The sequence below is a fragment of the Pristis pectinata genome, chromosome 1 (assembly GCF_009764475.1).
Source record: "Pristis pectinata isolate sPriPec2 chromosome 1, sPriPec2.1.pri, whole genome shotgun sequence".
Taxonomy (NCBI): Eukaryota; Metazoa; Chordata; class Chondrichthyes; order Rhinopristiformes; family Pristidae; genus Pristis; species Pristis pectinata.
Window position 1 is genome coordinate 26668240 of NC_067405.1, and position 10758 is coordinate 26678997.

A 10758-nucleotide genomic window follows, 5' to 3' on the forward strand; every position below is an offset into this window, starting at 1 on the left:
TGCAGGATTTTCCCTGCAGAGAAAATCTCCCCTTAGAACATCACTGTGTTGTATTTTTAGAGGATAATAGCAGTGAAAAAATGCTAATAGCAGAAAGAAAACAAAAGGATCATGTATTTTAAAGTAATATATTTGTGACAATTATTTATGCATCAATAGTTTTTCAAAATAATCCCATTTGTGAAATAAGAATACAGTGATTTTGAAATGGTTAAACTCATTGCTACAGCTTTAACTTAAAGGTAAGCAATGTTCTGAAGAGTAAGAGCTCCACCTTTCTTACCTTATACAGAAGCCACATGGTTCTGACTATTTGTAGTAATCATTCAGAAAATGGCCTGCTAACTGCCAGGGGATAAAGTGGACACTGATGTTGTCAGCTTTTCTGTTTCGAAATACTGGGTACTTCTATCACAGGAAATGGTAGTGCACAATTTACAGCTTCTTCCCGTAGTAGATGCATAATGAAGTCTACAGGGAATATTCAAACCTGTCAGTCAGAAACCATTGCTTCTGATACCGAGGAACTTGAAAGTGAGAGTGAGAGCAGTCAGACTGATGGCATTGCAAAAAAGAAGAGAAAAGTCTTTTCAACTGGCATTAACAAACAACGGCAAGCAGCAAATGCAAGAGAGCGGGACAGAACCCACAGTGTGAACACAGCATTCACAGCTCTCAGGAATCTCATTCCAACTGAGCCAGCAGACCGCAAACTATCGAAGATAGAGACCCTGCGCTTGGCCTCCAGTTATATTTCCCATCTGGCGAACGTCCTCCTCCTGGGAGAGGACTGTCTGGACGGGCAGCCCTGCTTAAAATATCAAGCTGTCAGGCAGGGCAGCAATAACGACGTAAATACAGCAGCACCCAGACCTATATGCACCTTCTGTCTTAGTAATCAGAGAAAAATGGTGAGATTTCTGAACATATTATTAATTTATTTTACAACTTTTAAAAAAAAGCCTATGAACTATATTATTGGAATAACATTCTTGTAATATTATTACTGAAAATAATTGAGGTTGGCAGCCCACTTCTGATAGTTGCAAACTTTAAAACAAATTGAAGCTTTCATCTAAGATGAAGAACTGAAAGAATATCTAATAAAAGAAATCAGCAATGCAATTTCCTTAGATATTAATTATTGAAACTGTTGTTTAGTAGAACCTATTTTACATAATTGTTTCATGCATATATATTTTCAGCTTAGAGAAGGAGAAAAGCACCTCCCTGTCTGATGTTTATGAGGACATCCCTTTGAATGAGATGCACAACTACTACTGCACTGATTGAAAAATACAAAGACAGTTTACTGTACTAATATGTTTACATAATATTATTTATTGTAAAAGAAATGTTTCATGTTTTAATATGTCCATAAGAGATATCTATTTGCACTTTCTGTTTACAATGTGAGTGTTCAAGTCAGGATGTTCTATCAATGAAATCTAACACTGGGGGCAAGGTTGCACCTGGTATTACAGTTATTTTTAGGGACAGAAATGTTAAACCTCAGCATCTTCAATCTAAAGGAAGGTTGTGGGACTCAGACCAATGTCACATGATGTAATTTAAGCAGACGCACCCAGTGCTTTCTGTCAGTGTGGTCTTCACAACACATCATCGCCAATTTCCAGGAGCCAATGGCTGACCGCATCCTCCGACACTAAAATAACAGGGGAAATATCTGTCTACAATGAATGTGTTGCTTACCTCAATAGCATTTGAAAATAAATCTGAACTAATTTTAAAGGAAGATTGTTTGCTACAAATGCCAAAATCCTACTTTTTTTTTAACTATCTACAGTTGATTTTTATTGTAAAATAATACTAAAACACTGTGCATTCTGTGTGACTAAACCAGTCTAAAGTGCTTCAAGAATTAGTGATGTTATAATAATTTCCTTTGATGGTGTGTATAATGTTACTACAGTATAATAATTGATGGTTTCATATCAATTAAATGTTGTTATTAACTTGGGACAAATTCAGATAGATATCACTTAATGTGTTGTCCCAAAGGGTTCAATTACTCACTTTGGCAATATTGCCGAGTGATGCAAAACAACCAGTTGATTGTAATAGCTAACTACCTTTTCCACTATATTGCTCAGTACAGTGGCGAAATGGGATGTGTGTATAGCAGATGCTGCACCCACTATTCATCAGAATTTTAATGAACTTTGCACTTTACTGCTTCAAAGAAACAAGATCTATAGTTCTGCTGTCATCTCTCATCCCATAAAGGTAGAATGATTTTTCAAACAAAGCATGTTATGGTATGGCATTCTAATCATACTATGGGCAATTTGTTTAACTTACATTTTGGATGTTTATCAAAGCATTCTTCAGTGGTAAGCTGATTGGATGAGAGTGCAATGAGTGCAAGGTTACATTCTTCTCCAGTGGTCCACTGTTTAGCCAATAATAGTATTGCACCAAATGATAAAAGAAAAATAACCACTTTATCCTGATGAGTACATACAAACAACTTTGATGGATGAACTGATTTGCTCCCATTATGATTTGATATCATGATCAATATAAAACTAGTCTAAGTATGTACAGATTAAAACAATTTCTATATTTATTATGCATAGATACAACAAGTTTAATTTTATGCACAAGATGTCAGTTTACTTGCCATGATTTTTATTGAAACTTTTAGATCTCAGGTAAATGTGTTATAAACAATTGAGTTAAATTTATACTTGATTATGTATGAAAAGATAGCATACAGTCTTCCTCTAAAGATAAGGTTATTTTCTTAAATTTTACTTATTTAAAAATTATGCAAATAAAATACTTAAATTCAAACTGAGTTATATATTCATTATCTTCACTTGTTTTACTTTATAGTAGGTTAATGAACTAATATTTATGAATATATTATTAACAAGGTTACTTAAATACTATAAGTTATTCTAATTATTAAGTTCAGACTCTGGACTTTCTGCACAGTATCCCAGATTTCATACCTTAAACAAAAACTTCTTTAATCTTCACACAACTAATTACTACCTTCCTGAAAATTAGCTAAGATATGATTTAGCGTCCACTGAGTAAAATGGCAGAATGTATATCTGTAGATGCATTCTGCAGTGTTTAGCAGTTTAATTATTGCATTATTAATAGAGCTATACCACTGGATCACAAATGTGCTTGATTATTTAATGCATCTTAATAACAAGGAAAGGCATGATAGTGTATTTTAAACCTGTTGATTGACAGTGGCAACAGTTCTGCCAGCTTCATACTGTTAATAGACTGAAATGTTCTCAATGCACTTCACAATCTCCGCACCATAGATACTACATAGGATTTTATAATTCACTCCTAATGGCTTTTGGTTAGAATGAGTGCCAGTTAATGTTAGGTTTTTGTAAAGGATCTACACATATGTGAAATAGAAGTCATATTGTGAAAAGGAATGGTCATATTAGCCTTAATTAAATTGAACTTAAGAAGTAAACATGGATTGAAACCTTATTAAAATGTCTCACAAAAATACTTAAAGGAAAATTACATTTATATATATTGATGTCAGAATATTTCAATTTTAATGCTACAGCCATGCTTTTACAATTGTGTAGCGACTTAAATAATATTTCTAAGGGATGCACCCACGCTGAAAGTGTTCCTGGTTTGACTGGCGGGTAGGGAGGAATGTGCCATTAGACTCAGATGCATTAGCTTTAAATTTGCTCAATTGGATGTATCAAGCTGTTTTGAAAACTTTTGTTGTTATTGCTAAGAAAAACAATAGTGGTGGAATTACATTCTATTGCAGTGTTAGAAGAGAATCTACTCTATCTAAAGGATCAATGTTCCAAAGTGAAGGCAGGTTGGAATGGTTGATCAATTCTTCAAGTCTCTTTGATGATGCATTTTGACAGCTTTTCCTAAAAGCCTGTATCAAATTACATTCTATTTCACATAAAGAAGTATATCTATTATAGCATAGATATTGTGATTTGAATGAAAGAAAGAGTAACATTTACAGTATATAGTTCCTTTTACATCCCCTTCAGGACATCCCAAGTTGCTTTGCATCCTACCAGATATTAGTTTAACTAATCACCATTGTGCAGGAAACCTGGCAGATAATATGCACATAACAAATTTCTACCAAAACAAAGTGATGATAACCAGATAATCTGTTTCTAATTAAGTTGATTGAGGAATATACATTATCTAGAACACTCTTTTTCTTTGAAATAGTACATCTGCGTCTTTTAGATTCACCTGAGAGGACACTTAGGAGCTCAGTTTAACATCTCCGCTGGTACCATGACAGGGCAACACTACCCCAGAACAGATTTGGAAAATCAGCCTTGAATTTTGTGCCCTGGTCTTTTGATTAGAACTTGAACTGACAATATTCTGCCTCAGAAGTGAGAGAGCTTCTGCTGAATGTCACTTGTCTCTTCTTTTACTTATCACTGACATTCTTCACCTGGTTGATCTGCCTAGTTGATTCATCACTTACCAATTTTGTCAAAACCTACATATAATTTTAACAGATGTACTTGAAATAAAAACTAATTCATATAAGCATAGAATGGTTACAACAAAGGAGGCCATTTGCCTCATCATTCCCCAGTACGATAAGATGGACTCTCGACCTCACAATCTACCTCGATATAACCCGGGACGGGTTACACGTGAACTGGAGGGGCACCAATATTCTTGTGGCAGGTTTGCTAGAACTGTTGGGGAGGGTTTAAACTAGTTTGGAAGGGGGATGGGAACCAGAGTGATAGGTAAGTGGTTGGTACCTTTCGTGTACAAGTAGATGCAGAGTGGAGAAAGACTGTGAGGAAGAATAGGCATATGAAAGGGCAAAATTGCAGTCAGATGGATGGGCTGAAGTGTGTAACGCGAGAAGTATCAGGAACAAGGGTCATGAACTTAGAGCATGGATAAGTACATGGAACTATGACGTGGTGGCCATTCCAGAGACCTGGCTGTCGCAAGGGCAGGAATGACTGCTGGATATTCCGGGGTTTAGATATTTCAAAAGGGACAGGGACAGAGGTAAAAGAGGTGGGAGAGTGGCTTTGCTGATTAGGGACAGTGTCACAGCTGTAGAAAGGGAGGATGTGCTTGGAGGGATCATACACTGAGTCAGTGTGGGTGGAAGTCAGAAAGAGGAAGGGAGCAATGACTCTGTTGGGAGTATTCTACAGACCGCCTCCCCCCCCCCCAATAGCAGCAGAGACACTGAGGAGCAGATTGGGAGGAGGATTTTGGGGAGGTGCAAAAATAACATGGTTGTTGTCATGGGTGATTTCAACTTACCTGATATTGATTGGCACCTCCTTAGTGTAAAGGGGATAGATGGGGCAGAGTTTGTTAGGTGTGTCCAGGAAGGATTCCTGACACAGTATATGGACAGGCCGACTAGAGGAGAGGCCATTCTGGACCTGGTACTAGGCAATGAGCCTGATCAGGTTTCAGATCTCTTGGTGGGAGAATATTTTGGAGATGGTGACCATAAATCTTTGACCTTTACCATAGCCTTGGGGAGAGATAGGAGCAGACAATATGGGAAAGTATATAACTAGGGGAGGGGGTATTATGATGCTAGTAGACAGGAACTTGGGTCATAAATTGGGAACAGATGTTCTTGGGGAAGTGCACAGCAGAAATGTGGAGGTTGTTTAGGGAGTACTTGCATGGAGTTCTGGATAGGTTTGTCCCATTGAGGCAGGGTAAGGATGATAGAGTGAAGGAACCATGGTTGACAAGAGATATAGAATATCTTGTCAAGAGGAAGAAAGAAGCTTACCTGAGGTTTAGAAAGCATGGATCAGACAGGGCTCTGGAGAGTTACAAGGTAGCCAGAAGGGAGCTTAAGAATGGACTTAGGGGAGCTAGAAGGGGACATGAGAAGTCCTTGATGAACAGGATCAAGGAAAACCTCTAGGCATTCTACATGTATGTGAAGAATAGAATGTGATGACTATAGTGAGGGTAGGACCGATCAGGGATAAAAGAGGAAACGTGCCTGGAGTCGGAAGAGGTAGGGGAGGTCCTTAATGAATACTTTGCTTCTGTATTCACCAGTGAGAGAGACCTTGATGATTGCGAGGATCATGTATAACAGGCTGATATGCTAGGGCATGTCAACGTGAGGAAAAAGGATGTGCTGGAACTTTTGAAAAACATTAGGATAGATGAGTCACCGGGGCCAGACGGGATATATCCAAGGTTATTACAGGAAGCTAGGAAGCTAGGAAGGAGTTTGTTGCATCTTTGACAATGATATTTGCATCCTCTCTGGCCACAGAAGTAGTGCCAGATGATTCAAGGGTGCCAAATATTGTTCCATTGTTTAAGAAAGGGAATAAGGATAACTCTGGGAATTACAGACCAGTGAGTCATACTTCAGTGGTGGGCAAATTACTGGAGAGGATTCTTAGAGACTGGATTTATGGGCATTTGGAGAAGCATAGGCTGATTAGGGACAGTCAGCGTGGCTTTGTGAGGGGCAGGTCATGCCTCATGACCCTGATTGAGGATATGACAAAGCACATTGATGAAGGTAGAGCAGTGGATGTGGTGTACATGGATTTTAGTAAGGTGTTTGATAAGGTTCCTCATGGAAGGCTCATTCAGAAAATCAGGAGGAATGGGATCCAGGAAAACTTGGCTGTGTGGATTCAGAAATGGCTCACCCATAGAACACAGAGGGTGGTGGTAGATGGAGCGTATTCTGCCTGGACGTCGGTGACCAGTGGTGTTCTGCAGGGATCTGTTCTGGGACCCCTGCTCTTTGTGATTTTTTATAAATGACTTTGATGAATATGTGGAAGGGTGGGTTAGTAAGTTTGCTGATGATACAAAGGTTGGTGGTGTTGTGGATAGTGTAGAAAGTTGCTGTAGTTTACAACAGGATATTGATAGAATGTAGACCTGGGCTGAGAAGTGGCAGATGGAGTTCAACCCGGAAAAGTGTGAAGTGATATACTTCGGGAGATGGAATTTGAAGGCAGAATGCAAAGTTAATGGCAGGACTCTTAGCAGTGTGGAGGAACAGAGGGATCTTGGGGTCCATGTCCATAGATCCCTCAAGGTTGCCGCACAGGTCGATAGGGTTGTTAAGAAGGCATATGGTGTGTTGGCCTTCATTAGTCAGGGTATAGAGTTCAAGAGCCGCGATGTAATGTTGCAGCTCTATAGAACTCTGGTTAGACCACACTTGGAGTATTGGCTTCAGTTCTGGTTGCCTCATTATAGGAAGGATGTGGAAGCTTTAGAGAGGGTGCAGAGGACATTTAACAAGATGCTGCCTGGATTGGAGAGCATGTCTTATGAGGATAGGTTGAGTGAGCTAGGGCTTTTCTCTTTGGAGAGGAGGAGGATGAGAGGTGACTTGATAGAGGTGTACAAAATGATCGAGTGGACAGTCAGGTTTTTTCCGAGGGCAACAATGGCTAACATGAGGGGGCATAATTTTCAGGTGATTGGAGGAAGATATAAGGGGGATGTCAGAGGTAAGTTTTTTACACAGAGAGTGCTGGGTGTGTGGAACACACTGCCAGCAGAGGTTGTGGGGGCAGATACATTAGGGACATTTAAGAGACTCTTAGATAGCCACATGAATGATAGAAAAATAGGGGGCTATGTGGGAGGGAACGTTTAGATAGCTATTAGAGCAGGATAAAATGTCGGCACAACATCGTGGGCCAAAGGGCCTGTGCTGTGCTGTAATGTTCTATGTTCTATGTTATGGCCTTGCACCTTATTGTCTACCTGCACTGCACTTTCCCTGTAACTGTAGCACTTTATTCTGCATTCTATTATTGCTTCACCTTGTACTACCCCAATGCACTGTGTAATGAATTGATTTGTATGAACGGTATGCAAGATAAGTTTTTCAGTATACCTCCGTACACGTGAAAATAATAAACGAATTTACCAATTTACCAGTGTCCACATCAGCTCTCACCAAAGCAACTCACTAGTTCTACATGTCTGTATCCAATTTCCTCTTGAAGGATACATTGGAACTTGATTTTTCACACCAGATCTGCAGGCAGTACACTCCACATGTTGTGTAAAATGTTTTTTCCCCTATTAATTCTCTTCCCCTTTATTTACATCTGTTACCTCTAGCCCTTGACCCTATGACTATTGGGAAAAGCCTGTCCAGGACCCTCACCTTTTTATGTACTTCCATCAGATCTCCCCTTGGCCCTCACTTCACTAAACAGTTTCAGCCTCTCTAGTCTATCCTTGTAACTGTATTTCTTACCTCAGGAAGCAGGCTTGTAAATATTTTCTGTCCCTATCATACACCTTCACATTCTGCCAATAGTGAGGCACCAGAGTTGAACAGTAAATGAAAGTGAAAAAAATAACAGCAGATCCAGGAAATCTGAGATGAAAAACAGAAAATGCTGGAAAAACTCAGCAGGTCAGGCAATATCTGTAGAAAGAGAAACATATGACGTTTTGTATTAAAGATGCTTTATCAGAACTGAGAAAGAGTGAAAGCAAATCAGTCTAGGTAGCAGAGACAGTGGGGAGGGTATGTCTATAATAGGGGGAAATGATATAGACATTGAATGAACAGTTAACCTTCCAGGAATGTCAACTTTCAAGAAGTTCTCTGTTCTTCAGTGTGATTACTGCTTATCCCTTTTGTCTTGTTTACCCTCAGTGGTTTCTCTTTCCCTTCTAGTTGAAGTTTAACTGACTATTCAATGGCCACAGTATTTCACTCTTTAACAGACATTCCCTTTGTTCCACCATTTGCCCTCCCCACCTTCTCTGTGACCTATACTAACCTGCTTTCTCTCTTTCTCAATTCTGATGAAGGGTCATTGAACTGAGTCATTAACTGTTTCTCTTTCTGCAGACGCCGCCTGACCTGCTAATGTTTTTCAGCATTTTCTGTTTTTATTCCAGAAAGGAAAACAAGACTCTGCAGTGCAGTACACTGGTGAAATGATTAGCACTGCTGCCTCACAAATCCAGGAAATCAAGTCCGATCTTGACATCATGTGCTGTACTGTATGGACTTTGCACATTCTCCCTGTGACGGTGTAGGTTGTTTTCAAGTGCTCTGGTTTCCTTCTACATCCCAATGATGTGCTGGTAAGTTTCTTGTTTGCTGTAAGTTACCCCTGGCATAGTGGATGGCAGGATATTCAGGTGGAATTTGGTGTGATTGAGAGAAACTCAGTGGGGGATTGGGAATGATGAGAAAGCCCTGAGAGCTAGCATTAACTGGAAGGGCAGAATTGCCTCCTTCTATGTCATGACAGGATAGGTGAGGTACAAGATACAAGAAAAATATTCACTTGAGGCCATGCCATGACTTCTCTGCTTTAATATTCAATGCTTCTATTGATAAAGTATGCTTCATTAATCTCTTTTTCAACTTGCCCTGCCACTTTCAATTACTTGTGCACCCATACCTTCATGTCCCTCTACTCTTGCACACATTTAGAACAGCATTCTTTATTCTGTACTTCCTTTTTTCATTCTTTCAGGCCATTAACATAGATAAAAACAAAAACAATAGCCCTAACACCAGCCTCGATGGAACACTACGATTCACCTACCTCCAGTTTGAAAAACAATCATGACCCTCTTTCACCTGTTGCTTCATCAACAAATCTGTACTACCATTATTCCTTTTCTGCCTTGCACTTCACCTTTACTTTTGCAGCATCTTATCAAAAGCTGTCTTTTTAAAATATTCAAACAATAAAATTATTTTAAAGAAGATTGTGTTATGAGGAATCAGTTTTAATGTCTGTGTAAAAATAAAGAGGTGATTCTAACTCAAACTGCAGTCACAAATTCCGCAGGATCAAACAGAAAGGTTTTTTCTTATCCAAGTAAAGTTGGATAAAAAGAAGGTCATAGATTTAAGGTGAGAGGGGAAAGATTTAAAAGGGACCTGAGGGGCAACTTCTTTATGCAGAGGGTGGTGCCATTGTATGAGCTGCCATTGAAAGTAAATGAGACAGGTACAATAACAACAGTTAAAAGACATTTGGATAAGTACATAATAGGAAAGCTGTGGAGGGATACAGGCCAAATGTGGGCATATAGGACTCACTTAGGTAGGCACTTTGATTAGCATGGACGAGTCGGGCCAAAGGGCCTGTTTTCATGCTGTAAGTGAACAGACCAAGCCTACATTATAGTTACATCAGACCAGCTTTATTTCTTCTAAGGTAGTATGGATGAACCAAGCAGCAGTGTGATCAATAATTAAAGTAATAAAAGTGCAGTTTTATTCATACAAAGCCAATAAATTCAATTCACTAAATGATGCAGTAGTATAGAATTCTTGACAAGATTCACGTGGATAATATGACACATAACATAATTTGAAATAGGATTAGGACAGTTTTGTTTACTAAATTATTCATTGCCAAATAGTATCATTAAATTAATGTCACAAGTACTGACACAGAGCTGACTTGTAGCTTACAGAATCACATAACCTTGGGTCAAAATACTATTACATGGTTCTATTACTCTTAGACACTCTTCACATTATACAAACAGGAAAATTGACAAAAGCATGTGAAATCGTGCAGTATTACTTGAAAGCATTGGATGGCCTCAAACTCGCCCACATTTTCTAATGAATTTTAAGCAGTCCCTCATTAAACAATTTCCATACCTTGACATTACTTGCATCCTGGACTTGATTGCCAAATATTCTTTTGCATAACATATCATGATTTTAATTAAATACACCTCCAAATATTTTGAAATCATATGAGCTAA

At 38.8% G+C, this 10758-nt stretch overlaps 1 protein-coding gene across 1 annotated transcript; it reads left to right on the forward strand.

Annotated features, from left to right (window-relative positions):
* Window positions 1-344: 344 nt before the first annotated feature.
* On the forward strand, window positions 345-9599 carry LOC127576309 (transcription factor 15-like). Its single transcript, XM_052026838.1, has 3 exons — window positions 345-911; window positions 8917-9021; window positions 9504-9599. The coding sequence occupies exons 1-3, from the start codon at window positions 465-467 to the stop codon at window positions 9597-9599; spliced, it is 648 nt and encodes a 215-aa protein (XP_051882798.1). The 5' UTR covers window positions 345-464.
* The last annotated feature ends 1159 nt before the right edge of the window (window positions 9600-10758 follow it).

Bases quoted from the DNA above. Each gene is read 5' to 3' on its own strand.
- LOC127576309 (XM_052026838.1), top strand. From the start codon at position 465: ATGAAGTCTACAGGGAATATTCAAACCTGTCAGTCAGAAACCATTGCT. The intron at 912-8,916 runs GTGAGATTTCTG...TTTTTATTCCAG, and splicing joins TTAGTAATCAGAGAAAAATG to AAAGGAAAACAAGACTCTGC. The intron at 9,022-9,503 runs GTATGGACTTTG...TCATTCTTTCAG, and splicing joins TTGACATCATGTGCTGTACT to GCCATTAACATAGATAAAAA.